This window comes from Oncorhynchus kisutch, linkage group LG17, assembly GCF_002021735.2.
Source record: "Oncorhynchus kisutch isolate 150728-3 linkage group LG17, Okis_V2, whole genome shotgun sequence".
Taxonomy (NCBI): domain Eukaryota; kingdom Metazoa; phylum Chordata; class Actinopteri; order Salmoniformes; family Salmonidae; genus Oncorhynchus; species Oncorhynchus kisutch.
In genome coordinates this window covers 1,598,256-1,619,346 of record NC_034190.2, presented here as the reverse complement: position 1 = coordinate 1,619,346, position 21,091 = coordinate 1,598,256, and the positions used below count along the sequence as shown (strand labels likewise).

The 21,091-nt window shown below is 46.5% G+C and overlaps 1 protein-coding gene across 4 annotated transcripts in view; it reads left to right on the top strand.

The window, feature by feature from the left end:
- Positions 1 to 20,740, top strand: part of LOC109886244 (protein FAM91A1) — a 115,687-nt gene extending 94,947 nt beyond the window's left edge. For 3 of the 4 annotated variants that reach the window (XM_031794998.1, XM_031795000.1, XM_031795001.1), the window contains 3 exons: positions 4,916 to 5,039; positions 5,327 to 5,396; positions 12,787 to 20,740. In XM_031794998.1, coding sequence (XP_031650858.1) covers positions 4,916 to 5,039; positions 5,327 to 5,396; positions 12,787 to 12,975 — 383 coding nt within the window. In that variant the 3' untranslated portion in view covers positions 12,976 to 20,740. The remainder of the gene's footprint in view (positions 1 to 4,915; positions 5,040 to 5,326; positions 5,397 to 12,786) is intronic. The other variant, XM_031794999.1, reaches the window with a different exon arrangement.
- Positions 20,741 to 21,091: the final 351 nt, after the last annotated feature.

The following is a 21,091-nucleotide window of genomic DNA, read 5'->3' as shown; positions in this document are numbered from 1 at the left end:
TGTAGGGGGAGGTGCAGCGTGAGGTAATACAGTAGGGGGGAGTGCTGCTCAGCGTGAGGTAATACAGTAGGGGAGTGCTGCTCAGCGTGAGGTAATACAGTAGGGGGAGTGCTGCTCAGCGTGAGGTAATACAGTAGGGGGAGTGCTGCTCAGTGTGAGGTAATACTGTAGGGGGAGGTGCAGCGTGAGGTAATACAGTAGGGGGAGTGCTGAGGTAATACAGTAGGGGGAGTGCTGCTCAGTGAGGTAATACAGTAGGGGAGTGCTGCTCAGCGTGAGGTAATACAGTAGGGGGGAGTGCTGCTCAGCGTGAGGTAATACAGTAGGGGAGGTGCAGCGTGAGGTAATACAGTAGGGGGAGTGCTGCTCAGCGTGAGGTAATACTGTAGGGGGAGGTGCAGCGTGAGGTAATACAGTAGTGGGAGTGCTTTTCAGCGTGAGGTAATACAGTAGGGGGGAGTGCTGCTCAGTGTGAGGTAATACAGTAGGGGGAGTGCTGCTCAGCGTGAGGTAATACAGTAGGGAGAGTGCTGCTCAGCGTGAGGTAATACAGTAGGTGGAGTGCTGCTCAGCGTGAGGTAATACAGTAGGGGGAGTGCTGCTCAGCGTGAGGTAATACAGTAGGGGTAGTGCTGCTCAGTGTGAGGTAATACAGTAGGGGGAGTGCTGAGGTAATACAGTAGGGGGAGTGCTGCTCAGCGTGAGGTAATACAGTAGGGGGAGTGCTGCTCAGCGTGAGTTAATACAGTAGGGGGAGTGCTGCTCAGCGTGAGGTAATACAGTAGGGGGAGTGCTGCTCAGCGTGAGGTAATACAGTAGGGGGAATGCTGCTCAGCGTGAGGTAATACAGTAGGGGGAGTGCTGAGGTAATACAGTAGAGGGAGTGCTGCTCAGCGTGAGGTAATACAGTAGGGGGAGTGCTGCTCAGCGTGAGGTAATACAGTAGGGGGAGGTGCAGCGTGAGGTAATACAGTAGGGGGAGGGCTGCTCAGTGTGAGGCGTGAGGTAATACAGTAGGGGGAGGGCTGCTCAGCGTGAGGTAATACAGTAGGGGGAGGGCTGCTCAGCGTGAGGCGTGAGGTAATACAGTAGGGGGAGGGCTGCTCAGCGTGAGGTAATACAGTAGGGGAGGTGCAGCGTGAGGTAATACAGTAGGGGAGGTGCAGCGTGACGTAATACAGTAGGGGGGAGTGCAGCGTGAGGTAATACAGTAGGGGGAGTGCTGCTCAGCGTGAGGTAATACAGTAGGGGGAGTGCTGCTCAGCGTGAGGTAATACTGTAGGGGGAGGTGCAGCGTGAGGTAATACAGTATGGGGAGTGCTGAGGTAATACAGTAGGGGGAGTGCTGCTCAGTGTGAGGTAATACAGTAGGGGGGAGTGCTGCTCAGCGTGAGGTAATACAGTAGGGGGAGTGCTGCTCAGCGTGAGGTAATACAGTAGGGGGAGTGCTGCTCAGCATGAGGTAATACTGTAGGGGGAGGTGCAGCGTGAGGTAATACAGTAGGGGGAGTGCTGCTCAGCGTGAGGTAATACAGTAGGGGGGAGTGCTGCTCAGCGTGAGGTAATACAGTAGGGGGAGTGCTGCTCAGTGTGAGGTAATACAGTAAGGGGAGTGCTGCTCTGCGTGAGGTAATACAGTAGGGGGAGTGCTGAGGTAATACAGTATGGGGAGTGTGAGGTAATACAGTAGGGGGAGTGCTGCTCAGCGTGAAGTAATACAGTAAGGGGGAGTGCTGCTCTGCGTGAGGTAATACAGTAGGGGGAGTGCTGCTCTGCGTGTCGTAATACAGTAGGGGGAGTGCTGAGGTAATGCAGTAGGGGGAGTGGGAGGTAATACAGTAGGGGGAGTGCTGCTCAGCGTGAGGTAATACAGTAGGGGGAGTGCTGCTCAGCGTGAGGTAATACAGTCAGGGGGACTGCTGCTCAGCGTGAGGTAATACAGTAGGGGGGAGTGCTGCTCAGCGTGAGGTAATGCTGTAGGGGGAGGTGCAGCGTGAGGTAATACAGTAGGGGGGAGTGCTGCTCAGCGTGAGGTAATACAGTAGGGGAGTGCTGCTCAGCGTGAGGTAATACAGTAGGGGGAGTGCTGCTCAGCGTGAGGTAATACAGTAGGGGGAGTGCTGCTCAGTGTGAGGTAATACTGTAGGGGGAGGTGCAGCGTGAGGTAATACAGTAGGGGGAGTGCTGAGGTAATACAGTAGGGGGAGTGCTGCTCAGTGAGGTAATACAGTAGGGGAGTGCTGCTCAGCGTGAGGTAATACAGTAGGGGGGAGTGCTGCTCAGCGTGAGGTAATACAGTAGGGGGAGGTGCAGCGTGAGGTAATACAGTAGGGGGAGTGCTGCTCAGCGTGAGGTAATACTGTAGGGGGAGGTGCAGCGTGAGGTAATACAGTAGGGGGAGTGCTTTTCAGCGTGAGGTAATACAGTAGGGGGGAGTGCTGCTCAGTGTGAGGTAATACAGTAGGGGGAGTGCTGCTCAGCGTGAGGTAATACAGTAGGGAGAGTGCTGCTCAGCGTGAGGTAATACAGTAGGTGGAGTGCTGCTCAGCGTGAGGTAATACAGTAGGGGGAGTGCTGCTCAGCGTGAGGTAATACAGTAGGGGTAGTGCTGCTCAGTGTGAGGTAATACAGTAGGGGGAGTGCTGAGGTAATACAGTAGGGGGAGTGCTGCTCAGCGTGAGGTAATACAGTAGGGGGAGTGCTGCTCAGCGTGAGTTAATACAGTAGGGGGAGTGCTGCTCAGCGTGAGGTAATACAGTAGGGGGAGTGCTGCTCAGCGTGAGGTAATACAGTAGGGGGAATGCTGCTCAGCGTGAGGTAATACAGTAGGGGGAGTGCTGAGGTAATACAGTAGAGGGAGTGCTGCTCAGCGTGAGGTAATACAGTAGAGGGAGTGCTGCTCAGCGTGAGGTAATACAGTAGGGGGAGTGCTGCTCAGCGTGAGGTAATACAGTAGGGGGAGGTGCAGCGTGAGGTAATACAGTAGGGGGAGGGCTGCTCAGTGTGAGGCGTGAGGTAATACAGTAGGGGGAGGGCTGCTCAGCGTGAGGTAATACAGTAGGGGGAGGGCTGCTCAGCGTGAGGCGTGAGGTAATACAGTAGGGGGAGGGCTGCTCAGCGTGAGGTAATACAGTAGGGGAGGTGCAGCGTGAGGTAATACAGTAGGGGAGGTGCAGCGTGACGTAATACAGTAGGGGGGAGTGCAGCGTGAGGTAATACAGTAGGGGGAGGTGCAGCGTGAGGTAATACAGTAGGGGGAGGGCTGCTCAGCGTAAGGTAATACAGTAGGGGAGGGCTGCTCAGCGTGAGGTGATACAGTAGGGGGAGGTGCAGCGTGAGGTAATACAGTAGGGGGAGGTGCAGCGTGAGGTAATACAGTAGGGGAGGTACAGCGTGAGGTAATACAGTAGGGGGAGGTGCATCGTGAGGTAATACAGTAGGGGGAGTGCTGCTCAGCGTGAGGTAATACAGTAGGGGGAGTGCTGCTCAGCGTGAGGTAATACAGTAGGTGGAGGGCTGCTCAGCGTGAGGTAATACAGTAGGGGGAGTGCTGCTCAGCGTGAGGTAATACAGTAGGGGGAGTGCTGCTCAGTGTGAGGTAATACAGTAGGGGGAGGTACAGCGTGAGGTAATACAGTAGGGGGAGGTGCATCGTGAGTTAATACAGTAGGGGGAGGTGCATCGTGAGGTAATACAGTAGGGGGAGTGCTGCTCAGTGTGAGGTAATACAGTAGAGGGAGTGCTGCTCAGCATGAGGTAATACAGTAGGGGGAGTACGGACCCTATTCACACCAGTATAGGGAATAGGGTTCCATCTGGGTTGTGTGATAGTGTGGATACCCCATTCTGAGTTGTGTGATAGTGTGGATACCCAATTCTGAGTTGTGTGATAGTGTGGATACCCCATTCTGAGTTGTGTGATAGTGTGGATACCCTATTCTGAGTAGTGTGATAGTATGAATACCCCATTCTGAGTAGTGTGATAGTGTGGAGACCCTATTCTGAGTAGTATGATAGTGTGGATACCCCATTCTGAGTAGTATGATAGTGTGGATACCCCATTCTGAGTAGTATGATAGTGTGGATACCCTATTCTGAGTAGTATGATAGTGTGGATACCCTATTCTGAGTAGTATGATAGTGTGGATACCCTATTCTGAGTAGTATGATAGTGTGGATACCCTATTCTGAGTAGTGTGATAGTGTGGATACCCTATTCTGAGTAGTATGATAGTGTGGATACCCTATTCTGAGTAATATGATAGTGTGGGTACCCTATTCTGAGTAGTGTGATAGTGTGGATACCCTATTCTGAGTAGTGTGATAGTGTGGATACCCCATTCTGAGTAGTATGATAGTGATAGTGTGGATACCATATTCTGAGTAGTATGATAGGTGGATACCCCATTCTGAGTAGTATGATAGAGATAGTGTGGATACCCCATTCTGAGTAGTATGATAGTGATAGTGTGGATACCCCCATTCTGAGTAGTATGATAGTGATAGTGTGGATACCCCATTCTGAGTAGTATGATAGTGTGGATATTAGTCTCTTTGGAAGAGTTTATGACTGTGTTCTTATTCTCTGCCCTTCTCCAGACGTGTCTACTTGCGCTTTTAAAAGCATTGGATTAATGCAAGTATGGCTGCAGTGAGTTTCTAACCTATTCCTGACACCATTCCATTTCTTTTAAATAGGGGCGAGTACGACTGCACACGTGTCTGTGTTACTGTGAGGTTATGTCAAATGGGAATGTCCATCCTTGGCATAGATCATAAAGTTATATTGGAATGTGTTATTATACTCTCGCTTTCCATTCTATATGACTTCTCTCTCCTCTGTGTCCCCGTTTGATGACGTCATCATGCTCCCCCTTGGCCGTTTGATGATGTAATGTTTTGTACCCCCCTGCAGTGCCGTTGACAGAAGATGAGTGGGTCCCTCTAGAGCTGTGCTTTGGGATGCCTCTCTTCAGCTCCGAGCTCAACCGCAAAATATGCCGAAAGATCGCCTCGCACGGCCTCTGTAGCAAAGACAGGTACTGGAGGAAAAGAATGAGGTTTTGTTGTCGTCTTGGGTGGGAAATGGGAGAAGTGTTCATTTATAAGCGGTCCTTTGTAGCTCAGTTGGTATAGTATGGCGATGTTAACTCCAGGCTAGTGGGTTTGTTTCCCTGGACCACTCGTACGTAAAATAAATGCACGCATGACTGTAAGTCGCTCAGGATAAAACCGTCTGCTAAATGGCATATATTTTATTATTATTTACTACTATTATTATTTTTTTAAGAATGTAAGTTGACGGTGTAATTCTTTGTTGTTTCAGCCTTCAAGACTTACTTCATTCCAGCCGAAAACTATCATTGAAGGTCCTGAGTTTTGTTCAGTCGTTCCAGGTAAAAGGTCTCTGTGTTCTGTTCTATTCTGCCTCATTGCCACTTGAAGAGCGCTCCTATCAAACCAGCCAGTCGCATAATGACAATCAGAACACTTTCCCTTTGAAATAACACTCAAGTCTAGACAGACATCCCCCACATAAAAATAAGTATTGCTGGTTTCATTACTTCCATGTTCTGTACCTCACCCAGCCAATAACCCTGATATGACTGGTCTGTATTAGGTCCTGGCCATCAGAGTGATCTGTAATGATATGACTGGTCTGTATTGGCACCCTATGGGCCCTGATAGGCTGCTGTCCTAATGGCACCCTATGGGCTCTGATAGGCTGCTGTCCTAATGGCACCCTATGGGCTCTGATAGGCTGCTGCCTTAATTGAACCCTATGGGCTCTGATAGGCTGCTGTCCTAATGGCACCCTATGGGCTCTGATAGGCTGCTGGCCTAATTGAACCCTATGGGCTCTGATAGGCTGCTGTCCTAATGGCACCCCATGGGCTCTGATAGGCTGCTGTCCTAATGGCACCCTATGGGCTCTGATAGGCTGCTGGCCTAATGGCACCCTAGGCTCTGATAGGCTGCTGTGCTAATGGCACCCTATGGGCCCTGCTCAATGGTAGTGCACTATATAGGGAATAGGGTGCCTGGTCAAGGTAGTGCACTATATAGGGAATAGGGTGCCTGGTCAAGGTAGTGCACTATATAGGGTGCCTGGTCAAGGTAGTGCACTATATAGGGAATAGGGTGCCTGGTCAAGGTAGTGCACTATATAGGGAATAGGGTGCCTGGTCAAGGTAGTGTATTATATAGGGAATAGGGTGCCTGGTCAAGGTAGTGTATTATATAGGGAATAGGGTGCCATTAGGGTAGTGCACTATATAGGGAATAGGGTGCCATTAGGGTAGTGCACTATATAGGGAATAGGGTGCCATTAGGGTAGTGCACTATATAGGGAATAGGGTGCCATTAGGGTAGTGCACTATATAGGGAATAGGGTGCCATTAGGGTAGTGCACTATATAGGGAATAGGGTGCCATTAGGGTAGTGCACTATATAGGGAATAGGGTGCCATTAGGGTAGTGTACTATATAGGGAATAGGGTGCCATTAGGGTAGTGCACTATATAGGGAATGGGGTACCATTAGGGTAGTGCACTATATAGGGAATAGGGTGCCATTAGGGTAGTGTATTATATAGGGAATAGGGTGCTATTATGGTAGTGCACTATATAGGGAATAGGGTGCCATTAGGGTAGTGCACTATATAGGGAATAGGGTGCGATTAGGGTAGTGCACTATATAGGGAATAGGGTGCCATTAGGGTAGTGCACTATATAGGGAATAGGGTGCCATTAGGGTAGTGTATTATATAGGGAATAGGGTGCCATTAGGGTAGTGCACTATATAGGGAAAAGGGTGTAGGGTAGTGCACTATATAGGGAATAGGGTGCCATTAGGGTAGTGCACTATATAGGGAATAGGGTGCCATTAGGGTAGTGCACTATATAGGGAATAGGGTGCCATTAGGGTAGTGTATTATATAGGGAATAGGGTGCCATTAGGGTAGTGCACTATATAGGGAATTGGGTGCCATTAGGGTAGTGCACTATATAGGGAATAGGGTGCCATTAGGGTAGTGCACTATATAGGGAATAGGGTGCCTGGTCAAGGTAGTGTATTATATAGGGAATAGGGTGCCATTAGAGTAGTGCACTATATAGGGAATAGGGTGCCTGGTCAAGGTAGTGCACTATATAGGGAATAGGGTGCCATTAGGGTAGTGTATTATATAGGGAATAGGGTGCCTGGTCAAGGTAGTGTATTATATAGGGAATAGGGTGCCATTAGGGTAGTGCACTATATAGGGAATAGGGTGCCTGGTCAAGGTAGTGCACTATATAGGGAATAGGGTGCCATTAGGGTAGTGTATTATATAGGGAATAGGGTGCCATTAGGGTAGTGCACTATATAGGGAATAGGGTGCCTGGTCAAGGTAGTGCACTATATAGGGAATAGGGTGCCATTAGGGTAGTGTATTATATAGGGAATAGGGTGCCATTAGGGTAGTGCACTATATAGGGAATAGGGTGCCTGGTCATGGTAGTGTATTATATAGGGAATAGGGTGCCATTAGGGTAGTGTATTATATAGGGAATAGGGTGCCATTAGGGTAGTGCACTATATAGGGAATAGGGTGCCATTAGGGTAGTGCACTATATAGGGAATAGGGTGCCATTAGGGTAGTGCACTATATAGGGAATAGGGTGCCATTAGGGTAGTGCACTATATAGGGAATAGGGTGCCATTAGGGTAGTGCACTATATAGGGAATAGGGTGCCATTAGGGTAGTGCACTATATAGGGAATAGGGTGCCATTAGGGTAGTGCACTATATAGGGAATAGGGTGCCATTAGGGTAGTGCACTATATAGGGAATAGGGTGCCATTAGGGTAGTGTACTATATAGGGAATAGGGTGCCATTAGGGTAGTGCACTATATAGGGAATAGGGTGCCATTAGGGTAGTGCACTATATAGGGAATAGGGTGCCATTAGGGTAGTGTATTAAATAGGGAATAGGGTGCTATTATGGTAGTGCACTATATAGGGAATAGGGTGCCATTAGGGTAGTGCACTATATAGGGAATAGGGTGCCATTAGGGTAGTGCACTATATAGGGAATAGGGTGCCATTAGGGTAGTGTATTATATAGGGAATAGGGTGCCATTAGGGTAGTGCACTATATAGGGAATAGGGTGCCTGGTCATGGTAGTGTATTATATAGGGAATAGGGTGCCATTAGGGTAGTGCACTATATAGGGAATAGGGTGCCATTAGGGTAGTGCACTATATAGGGAATAGGGTGCCATTAGGGTAGTGTACTATATAGGGAATAGGGTGCCATTAGGGTAGTGCACTATATAGGGAATAGGGTTGCCATTAGGGTAGTGCACTATATAGGGAATAGGGTGCCATTAGGGTAGTGTATTAAATAGGGAATAGGGTGCTATTATGGTAGTGCACTATATAGGGAATAGGGTGCCATTAGGGTAGTGCACTATATAGGGAATAGGGTGCCATTAGGGTAGTGCACTATATAGGGAATAGGGTGCCATTAGGGTAGTGTATTATATAGGGAATAGGGTGCCATTAGGGTAGTGCACTATATAGGGAATAGGGTGCCATTAGGGTAGTGTATTATATAGGGAATAGGGTGCCATTAGGGTAGTGCACTATATAGGGAATAGGGTGCCATTAGGGTAGTGCACTATATAGGGAATAGGGTGCCATTAGGGTAGTGCACTATATAGGGAATAGGGTGCCATTAGGGTAGTGCACTATATAGGGAATAGGGTGCCATTAGGGTAGTGCACTATATAGGGAATAGGGTGCCATTAGGGTAGTGCACTATATAGGGAATAGGGTGCCATTAGGGTAGTGCACTATATAGGGAATAGGGTGCATTAGGTAGTGCACTATATAGGGAATAGGGTGCCATTAGGGTAGTGCACTATATAGGGAATAGGGTGCCATTAGGGTAGTGTACTATATAGGGAATAGGGTGCCATTAGGGTAGTGCACTATATAGGGAATAGGGTGCCATTAGGGTAGTGCACTATATAGGGAATAGGGTGCCATTAGGGTAGTGCACTATATAGGGAATAGGGTGCTATTATGGTAGTGCACTATATAGGGAATAGGGTGCCATTAGGGTAGTGCACTATATAGGGAATAGGGTGCCATTAGGGTAGTGCACTATATAGGGAATAGGGTGCCATTAGGGTAGTGTATTATATAGGGAATAGGGTGCCATTAGGGTAGTGCACTATATAGGGAATAGGGTGCCTGGTCATGGTAGTGTATTATATAGGGAATAGGGTGCCATTAGGGTAGTGCACTATATAGGGAATAGGGTGCCATTAGGGTAGTGCACTATATAGGGAATAGGGTGCCATTAGGGTAGTGTACTATATAGGGAATAGGGTGCCATTAGGGTAGTGCACTATATAGGGAATAGGGTGCCATTAGGGTAGTGCACTATATAGGGAATAGGGTGCCATTAGGGTAGTGTATTAAATAGGGAATAGGGTGCTATTATGGTAGTGCACTATATAGGGAATAGGGTGCCATTAGGGTAGTGCACTATATAGGGAATAGGGTGCCATTAGGGTAGTGCACTATATAGGGAATAGGGTGCCATTAGGGTAGTGTATTATATAGGGAATAGGGTGCCATTAGGGTAGTGCACTATATAGGGAATAGGGTGCCATTAGGGTAGTGTATTATATAGGGAATAGGGTGCCATTAGGGTAGTGTATTATATAGGGAATAGGGTGCCATTAGGGTAGTGCACTATATAGGGAATAGGGTGCCATTAGGGTAGTGTATTATATAGGGAATAGGGTGCCATTAGGGTAGTGCACTATATAGGGAATAGGGTGTAGGGTAGTGCACTATATAGGGAATAGGGTGCCATTAGGGTAGTGCACTATATAGGGAATAGGGTGCCATTAGGGTAGTGCACTATATAGGGAATAGGGTGCCATTAGGGTAGTGTATTATATAGGGAATAGGGTGCCATTAGGGTAGTGCACTATATAGGGAATAGGGTACCTGGTCAAGGTAGTGTATTATATAGGGAATAGGGTGCCATTAGGGTAGTGCACTATATAGGGAATAGGGTGCCATTAGGGTAGTGCACTATATAGGGAATAGGGTGCCATTAGGGTAGTGCACTATATAGGGAATAGGGTGCCATTAGGGTAGTGCACTATATAGGGAATAGGGTGCCTGGTCAAGGTAGTGTATTATATAGGGAATAGGGTGCCATTAGGGTAGTGCACTATATAGGGAATAAGGTGCCTGGTCAAGGTAGTGCACTATATAGGGAATAGGGTGCCTGGTCAAGGTAGTGCACTATATAGGGAATAGGGTGCCTGGTCAAGGTAGTGTATTATATAGGGAATAGGGTGCCTGGTCAAGGTAGTGTATTATATAGGGAATAGGGTGCCATTAGGGTAGTGCACTATATAGGGAATAGGGTGCCATTAGGGTAGTGCACTATATAGGGAATAGGGTGCCATTAGGGTAGTGCACTATATAGGGAATAGGGTGCCATTAGGGTAGTGCACTATATAGGGAATAGGGTGCCATTAGGGTAGTGCACTATATAGGGAATAGGGTGCCATTAGGGTAGTGCACTATATAGGGAATAGGGTGCCATTAGGGTAGTGCACTATATAGGGAATAGGATGCCATTAGGGTAGTGTACTATATAGGGAATAGGGTGCCATTAGGGTAGTGCACTATATAGGGAATAGGGTGCCATTAGGGTAGTGCACTATATAGGGAATATGGTGCCATTAGGGTAGTGTATTAAATAGGGAATAGGGTGCTATTATGGTAGTGCACTATATAGGGAATAGGGTGCCATTAGGGTAGTGCACTATATAGGGAATAGGGTGCCATTAGGGTAGTGCACTATATAGGGAATAGGATGCCATTAGGGTAGTGCACTATATAGGGAATAGGGTGCCATTAGGGTAGTGTATTATATAGGGAATAGGGTGCCATTAGGGTAGTGTACTATATAGGGAATAGGGTGCCATTAGGGTAGTGCACTATATAGGGAATAGGGTGCCATTAGGGTAGTGCACTATATAGGGAATAGGGTGCCATTAGGGTAGTGCACTATATAGGGAATAGGGTGCCATTAGGGTAGTGCACTATATAGGGAATAGGGTGCCATTAGGGTAGTGTATTATATAGGGAATAGGGTGCCATTAGGGTAGTGCACTATATAGGGAATTGGGTGCCATTAGGGTAGTGCACTATATAGGGAATAGGGTGCCATTAGGGTAGTGCACTATATAGGGAATAGGGTGCCTGGTCAAGGTAGTGCACTATATAGGGAATAGGGTGCCTGGTCAAGGTAGTGCACTATATAGGGAATAGGGTGCCTAGTCAAGGTAGTGCACTATATAGGGCATAGGGTGCCTGGTCAAGGTAGTGCACTATATAGGGAATAGGGTGCCTGGTCAAGGTAGTGCACTATATAGGGAATAGGGTGCCATTAGGGTAGTGTATTATATAGGGAATAGGGTGCCATTAGGGTAGTGCACTATATAGGGAATAGGGTGCCTGGTCATGGTAGTGCACTATATAGGGAATAGGGTGCCATTAGGGTAGTGCACTATATAGGGAATAGGGTGCCATTAGGGATACTACCTTGATATTACATTTAATGGCAAAATGTACATTGGGGCAAAAAGTATTTAGTCAGCCACCAATTGTTCAAGTTCTTGCAAATAAAAAGATGAGAGAGGCCTGTAATTTTCATCATCACTGTACTCTCTACTCCTCTGTAAACTGGTCATCTCTGTATACCAGTCGCAAGAGCCACTGGTTGATGCTTATTTATAAAACCCTCTTAGTCCTCACTCCCCCCTATCTGAGATACCTACTGCAGCCCTCATCCTCCACATACAACACCCGTTCTGCCAGTCACATTGTTAAAGGTCCCCAAAGCACACACATCCCTGGGTTGTACCTCTTTTCAGTTCGCTGCAGCTAGCGACTGGAACAAGCTGAAAAAAATACTCAAACTGGACAGTTTTATTTCAACCTCTTCATTCAATGACTCAATCATGGACACTCTTACTGGCAGTTGTGGCTGCTTTGTGTGATGTATTGTTGTCTCTGCCTTCTTGCCCTTTGTGCTGTTGTCTGTGTACCATGTTGTGCTGCTACCATGTTGTGTTGCTACCATGTTGTGTTGCTACCATGTTGTTGTTGTGTTGCTACCATGTTGTTGTTGTGTTGCTTCCATGTTGTTGTTGTGTTGCTTCCATGTTGTTGTTGTGTTGCTTCCATGTTGTTGTCATGTTGTGTTGCTACCATGTTGTTGTTATGTTGTGTTGCTACCATGTTGTTGTCATGTTGTGTTGCTACCATGTTGTTGTTATGTTGTGTTGCTGCAGTGCTATGTTGTTGTCTTAGGTCTCTCTTAATGTAGTGTTGTGGTGTCTCTCTTGTCGTGATGTGTGTGTTGTCCTAATATTTTTAATCCCAGCCCCCGTCCCCGCAGGAGGTCTTTTGCCGTTTGGTAGGCCGTCATTGCAAAGAAGAATTTGTTCTTAACTGACTTGCCTAGTTAAATAAAACAATACAAACATAGACTTGAAAGTACCTGGATACACAACAGAAAATGTTATTAAATGTTTTCCAACTGTACATTTACATTTGAATTTCATATTGCACAATTCCAGGTATTTCTTATTGGACAATTCCTGCCCTTTCAATCCATTTTCTTCCGCTTGGTGCCAAATGAACATGGCCCTGTACTGTATTATACACAACTGACCTTTGACCCCTGACCTGTGTGTCCTATAGGATGGCAGCCAGGGTCAGCCCGACCCTGACAGTGGAGTGTCCGGTCCTCTCAGCCAGCCCCCGGCCGAGTCTGGTGTTCCGCTGCCTGCTCTCAACCTCATCTTCAAGGATGGACAGCTGAGGGAGTGGAGTGGACGAGCACCTCCACCTCTCCACATCTCAGCCCTGCAGAAAGACCAGACCTTATAGACCCCTCCACATCTCAGCCCTGCAGAAAGACCAGACCTTATAGACCCCTCCACATCTCAGCCCTGCAGAAAGACCAGACCTTATAAACCCCTCCACATCTCAGCCCTGCAGAAAGACCAGACCTTATAAACCCCTCCACATCTCAGCCCTGCAGAAAGACCAGACCTTATAGACCCCTCCACATCTCAGCCCTGCAGAAAGACCAGACCTTATAAACCCCTCCACATCTCAGCCCTGCAGAAAGACCAAACCTTATAGACCCCTCCACATCTCAGCCCTGCAGAAAGACCAAACCTTATAGACCCCTCCACATCTCAGCCCTGCAGAAAGACCAAACCTTATAGACCCCTCCACATCTCAGCCCTGCAGAAAGACCAAACCTTATAGACCCCTCCACATCTCAGCCCTGCAGAAAGACCAGACCTTATAAACCCCTCCACATCTCAGCCCTGCAGAAAGACCAGACCTTATAAACCCCTCCACATCTCAGCCCTGCAGAAAGACCAGACCTTATAGACCCCTCCACATCTCAGCCCTGCAGAAAGACCAGACCTTATAAACCCCTCCACATCTCAGCCCTGCAGAAAGACCAGACCTTATAGACCCCTCCACATCTCAGCCCTGCAGAAAGACCAGACCTTATAAACCCCTCCACATCTCAGCCCTGCAGAAAGACCAAACCTTATAGACCCCTCCACATCTCAGCCCTGCAGAAAGACCAAACCTTATAGACCCCTCCACATCTCAGCCCTGCAGAAAGACCAGACCTTATAAACCCCTCCACATCTCAGCCCTGCAGAAAGACCAAACCTTATAGAACCCTCCACATCTCAGCCCTGCAGAAAGACCAAACCTTATAGACCCCTCCACATCTCAGCCCTGCAGAAAGACCAGACCTTATAAACCCCTCCACATCTCAGCCCTGCAGAAAGACCAAACCTTATAGACCCCTCCACATCTCAGCCCTGCAGAAAGACCAAACCTTATAGACCCCTCCACATCTCAGCCCTGCAGAAAGACCAGACCTTATAAACCCCTCCACATCTCAGCCCTGCAGAAAGACCGGACCTTACAGACCCCTACACATCTCAGCCCTGCAGAAAGACCAGACCTTATAGACCCTCCACATCTCAGCCCTGCAGAAAGACCAGACCTTATAGACCCCTCCACATCTCAGCCCTGCACAAAGACCAGACCTTATAGACCCTCCATATCTCAGCCCTGCAGAAAGACCAGACCTTATAGACCCCTCCAGATCTCAGCCCTTCACAAAGACCAGACCTTATAGACCCCTCCAGATCTCAGCCCTGCACAAAGACCAGACCTTATAGACCCCTCCACATCTCAGCCCTGCAGAAAGACCAGACCTTATAGACCCTCTACATCTCAGCCCTGCAGAAAGACCAGACCTTATAAACCCCTCCACATCTCAGCCCTGCAGAAAGACCAGACCTTATAAACCCCTCCACATCTCAGCCCTGCAGAAAGACCAGACCTTATAGACCCCTCCACATCTCAGCCCTGCAGAAAGACCAGACCTTATAGACCCCTCCACATCTCAGCCCTGCAGAAAGACCAGACCTTATAGACCCCTCCACATCTCAGCCCTGCAGAAAGACCAGACCTTATAAACCCCTCCACATCTCAGCCCTGCAGAAAGACCAGACCTTATAGACCCCTCCACATCTCAGCCCTGCAGAAAGACCAGACCTTATAGACCCCTCCACATCTCAGCCCTGCAGAAAGACCAGACCTTATAAACCCCTCCACATCTCAGCCCTGCAGAAAGACCAGACCTTATAAACCCCTCCACATCTCAGCCCTGCAGAAAGACCAGACCTTATAAACCCCTCCACATCTCAGCCCTGCAGAAAGACCAGACCTTATAAACCCCTCCACATCTCAGCCCTGCAGAAAGACCAGACCTTATAGACCCTCCACATCTCAGCCCTGCAGAAAGACCAGACCTTATAAACCCCTCCACATCTCAGCCCTGCAGAAAGACCAGACCTTATAAACCCCTCCACATCTCAGCCCTGCAGAAAGACCAGACCTCATAAACCCCTCCACATCTCAGCCCTGCAGAAAGACCAGACCTTATAAACCCCTCCACATCTCAGCCCTGCAGAAAGACCAGACCTTATAAACCCCTCCACACCTAAGCCCTGCAGAAAGACCAAAGTGTTTTGCCACCTTAAGTACGTGTTTCTGATGGACTCCTCCTCATTCCCTCCTCATCCTCCTTCCCTCCTCTTCATATTGTCCTATGATCTGAACCAACCCCTCCTCCTCTTCCTCGTATTGTCCTATGATCAGAACCAAACCCTCCTCTTCCTCGTATTGTCCTATGATCAGAACCAACCCAAATCCTCCCCCTCTTCCTCATATTGTCCTATGATCAGAACCAACCCCTCCTCTTCCTCATATTGTCCTATGATCATAACCAACCCAAATCCTCCCCCTCTTCCTCATATTGTCCTATGATCAGAACCAACCCCTCCTCTTCCTCATATTGTCCTATGATCAGAACCAACCCAAATCCTCCCCCTCTTCCTCATATTGTCCTATGATCAGAACCCACCCCTCCTCCTCTTCCTCATATTGTCCTATGATCAGAACCAACCACTCCTCCTCTTCCTCATATTGTCCTATGATCAGAACCAACCCCTCTTCCTCATATTGTCCTCTGATCCGAACCAAACCATCCCCTCTTCCTCCTCCTCGTATTGTCCTATGATCAGAACCAACCCATCCCTTCTTCCTCCTCCTCGTATTGTCCTATGATCAGAACCAACCCAACCCCTCTTCCTCTTTTGTCCTATGATCAGAACCAACCAACCCCTCCTCTTCCTCTTTTGTCCTATGATCAGAACCAACCAACCCCTCCTCTTCCTCATATTGTCCTATGATCAGAACCAACCCCTCTTCCTCATATTGTCATATGATCAGAACCAACACAACCCCTCCTCTTCCTCATATTATCCTATGATCAGAACCAACCCCTCCTCCTTGTATTGTGCTATGATCAGAACCAACCCAACCCTCCTCCTCGTATTGTCCTATGATCAGAACCAACCCAACCCCTCCTCGTATTGTCCTATGATCAGAACCAATCCAACCCCTCCTCCTCGTATTATCCTATGATCAGAACCAACCCAACCCCTCCTCCTCGTATTATCCTATGATCAGAACCAATCCCTCCTCCTCATATTGTCCTATGATCAGAACCAATCCAACCCCTCCTCCTCGTATTATCCTATGATCAGAACCAATCCCTCCTCCTCATATTGTCCTATGATCAGAACCAATCCAACCCCTCCTCCTCGTATTATCCTATGATCAGAACCAATCCCTCCTCCTCATATTATCCTATGATCAGAACCAACCCAATCCAACCCCTCCTCCTCCTCGTATTGTCCTATGATCAGAACCAACCCAACCCTGCATGATACCACTGAACTAAATATTTCAGAAAATACTTTGTCATTAACGTGTTGTTGCTTTCATGATAAAATGTGGGGACTTTAAATGTCACAGTGAGACTGGTGTGGTGCTCTTCTCTTCTATAGCCTATGGATCCATCATACAGCATGTTGACTCAAAACCCTGTTCCGTTTTCATCCTAGTTTACTATCACCCATAGTGGTATTGTTGTTGCTCGTGATGACTCCCGGAGGTGCAGTTGGCTTTTGGTCATTCTAATCAGAAGAAAGCTTGACCTGAGCTTGTCTTTTTTTTTTTAAGAAAACAAATACTATTTGAACCCAGGTCTGCTTGGGTTATCCAGACAGTACCAAAGCCTGGACCTAATCCCTCACAGAGAAGAACCATATTACAATCCAATCTATCTATGATACTGTTTATTCATAGTGGGAGTTTTTCCCTGTCAGAATCTGTAATGCCACTTCGGGAATAGGAGTACAGTATTACACTCAGTAGTACACTCAGTATTACACTCAGCAGTACACTCAGTAGTAGTACACTCAGCAGTACACTCAGCAGTACACTCAGCAGTACACTCAGCAGTACACTCAGTAGTAGTACACTCAGCAGTACACTCAGTAGTAGTTCACTCAGCAGTACACTCAGTAGTAGTACACTCAGTAGTAGTACACTCAGTAGTAGTTCACTCAGCAGTACACTCAGTAGTAGTACACTCAGTAGTACACTCAGCAGTACACTCAGTAGTAGTACACTCAGCATACACTCAGTAGTAGTACACTCAGTAGTAGTTCACTCAGCAGTACACTCAGTAGTAGTACACTCAGCAGTACACTCAGCAGTACACTCAGCAGTACACTCAGTAGTACACTCAGTAGTATACTCAGCAGTACACTCAGCAGTACACTCAGTAGTAGTACACTCAGCAGTACACTCAGTAGTACACTCAGCAGTACACTCAGTAGTAGTACACTCAGCATACACTCAGTAGTAGTACACTCAGCATACACTCAGTAGTAGTTCACTCAGTAGTACACTCAGTAGTACACTCAGTAGTACACTCAGTAGTACACTCAGCAGTACACTCAGTAGTAGTACACTCAGCAGTACACTCAGTAGTAGTACACTCAGCAGTACACTCAGCAGTACACTCAGTAGTACACTCAGTAGTAGTACACTCAGTAGTAGTACACTCAGCAGTACACTCAGTAGTACACTCAGTAGTAGTACACTCAGTAGTACACTCAGTAGTACACTCAGCAGTACACTCAGTGATCCATCCGTGCTCTGTTTTCCTTTTTATTTGCATGGGAGGGTTCAGTCTCCCATTTCCACCCCATAGTGGTTGTTTTATTTGCATGGGATGGTTCAGTCTCCCATTTCCACCCCATAGTGGTTGTTTATCGTTGTTGATGACGATGATGAGTGTGTAGAGACCATTGTGTGTGTTACACCATCACCTCATCAACCTACCCAATACCTAACCTAACCTATACCTAAACCCTTCATAACTAGTCTCCTATCGATGGCTTGATCTATTATTGACCCCTACCCTTCATAACTAGTCTCCTATCGATAGATTGATCTATCAGACACCTACCCTTCATAACTAGTCTCCTATCGATAGATTGATCTATTATTGATCTATTATTGACCCCTACCCTTCATAACTAATCTCCTATCGATGGATTGATCTATCAGACACCTACCCTTCATAACTAGTCTCCTATCGATGGATTGATCTATTATTGATCTATTATTGACCCCTACCCTTCATATTAGTCTCCTATCGATAGATTGATCTATTATTGACCCCTACCCTTCATAACTAGTCTCCTATCGATAGATTGATCTATTATTGACCCCTACCCTTCATAACTAGTCTCCTATCGATGGATTGATCTATCAGACCCCTATCTGTCTGGTAGACCCAGGGCCGGCTCCAGGTATAAGTGACATAAGTTCAGTCGGGGTCTCAACTCACAGAGAGTTAGAATAGTAACACCAGGTGAAAGTTGGACATGTGGTTGTGCATCTGCAGTTTTTCTCTTATGTCGGTCACTGACAGTCACTCAATTAGCCTTGTCCGCTAACAACTGTTAGATTGGTAAGTTAGTCTAGCCAGCTTGTAGTAATCATGGTCAAATATCGACCAGGCACGCAGGGCACGTGTCCAGAGGCCCTGACTTCCAGGGCCCCCCCCCCCCCCCCCCCCCATTGATTTTGTTAGTCACTAATATCACTTATATCATTAACATGGCATACACTACCGGTCAAAAGTTTTAGAACACCGACTCATTCAAGAGTTTGTCTTTATTTGTACTATTTTCAACATTGTAGGATAATAGTGAAGACCTCAAAACTGTGAAATAACACATATGGAATCATGTAGTAACCAAAAATGTGTTAAACAAATCGAAATATATTATATATTTCAGATTCTTCAAATATCCACCCTTTGCCTTGATGACAGCTTTGCACACTCTTGGCACTCTCACAACCAGCTTCACCTGGAATCATCAAACCATCTCAATTGGGTTGAGGTCGTGGGATTGTGGAGGTGTCTTCGTAACTATGGGTCTTCCTTTCCTGTGGCGGTCCTCATGAGCGCCAGTGTAATCATTGCGCTTGATGGGGCGGCAGGGTAGCCTAGTGGTTAGAGCATTGGACTAGTAACCGAAAGGTTGCAAGTTCAAACCCCCAAGCTGACAAGGTACAAATCTGTCGTTCAGCCCCTGAACAGGCAGTTAACCCACTGTTCCCAGGCCGTCATTGAAAATAAGAATTTGTTCTTAACTGATTTGCCTAGTTAAATAAAGGTAAAATAAAAATAAAATAAAAAAGGTCAGGTCATCTGATGCAGCACTCCATCACTCTCCTTGGTCAAATAGCCCTTACACAGCCTGGAGGTGTGTTGGGTCATTGTCCTGTTGAAAAACAAATGATAGTCCCACTAAGCAGAAACCAGATGGGATGGCATATTGCTGCAGAATGCTGGTTAAGTGTCCCTTGACTTCTAAATAAATCACTGACAGTGTCACCAGCAAAGCACCCCCACACCATCACACCACCTCCTCCATGCTTTATGGGAAATACACAATGCGGAGATCATCCGTTCAGCAAAACCGCATCTCACAAAGACACGGCGGTTGGAACCAAAAATCTCAAATTTGGACTCCAGACCAAAGGACAAATTCCGATCGGTCTAATGTTCATTGCTCATGTTTCTTGGCCCAAGCAAGTCTCTTCTTATTATTGGTGTCCTTTAGTAGTGGTTTCTTTGCAGCAATTCGATCATGAAGGCCTGATTCAATCAGTTTCTGAGGCTGGTAGCTCTAATGAACTTATCCTCTGCAGCAGAGGTAACTATGGGTCTTCCTTTCCTGTGGCGGTCCTCATGAGCGCCAGTGTAATCATTGCGCTTGATGGTTTTTGCGACTGCACTTGAAACATTCAAAGTTCTTGAAATGTTCCGTATTGACTGACCTTCATGTCTTAAAGTAATGATGGACTGTTGTTTCTCTTTGCTTATTTGAGCTGTTCTTGCCATAATATGGACTTGGTCTTTTACCAAATAGGGCTATCTTCTGTATACTCCCCCTACCTTGTCACAACACAACTGATTGGCTAAAACGCATTGAGAAGGAAACAAATTCCACAAATTAACCTGTCAATTGAAATACATTCCAGGTGACTACCTCGTGGAGCTGGTTGAGAGAATGCCAAGCGTGTGCAAAGCTGTCATGAAGAAAAAGGGTGGCTATTTGATTTGTTTGACACTTTTTTGGTTACTACATGATTCCAAATGTGTGATTTCATTGTTTTGATGTTTTCATTATTATTCTACAATGTAGAAAATACCTTGAAATACCCGGAAGTGTAAGTCATGGCAAAATGTGTAGAATTGAAGAAAATTCTACACACAAAAATCTCTCCGCCGTCGGGAGCGGAGGAGGGGGGAGGAACCAAAATGTTTCGCTTGCAACCAAATCTCGTTTAGGGTCTTCAAAATGCTAGAGCCATCCCTGGGTAGACCCTTACCAGAACATCCACCGTCATAACCTCCATCACAGTGTTAGAGTTACCAATAGTTACCATTATTTACCAATTGTTTTATATAATGCCAACCATGCATTTTAGGAATCTTTGTTGTAGCTTGTTCGATGGGACAGTCACAAAAATGTAAAATTAAACGATATACAAAGAATGTGTGTCATGAAGTGGGAACAAAATGTGGCATTCCTCCTGACATCTTGTTCACCGCCTGTTATTATTCAATGTAAATATCAATACTGTATGTTACAATAAAATAATACCCCCCCAACTAATGTGTTTGTGGTATGTATGTGTATCTGTCTATATACAGTTGAAGTCAGAAGTTTACATAAACCTTAGCCAAATACATTTAAACTCAGTTTTTCACAATTCCTGACATTTAATCCTAGTAAACATTCCCTTTCTTTGGTCAGTTAGGATCACAACTTTATTTTAAGAATGTGAAATGTCAGAATAATAGTAGAGATAATTATTTATTTCAGCTTTTATTTCTTTCATCACATTCCCAGGGGGTCAAGTTTACATACACTCAATTAGTATTTGGTAGCATTGCCTTTAAATTGTTTAACTTGGGTCAAACGTTTTGGGTAGCCTTCCACAAGCTTCCCACAATAACATC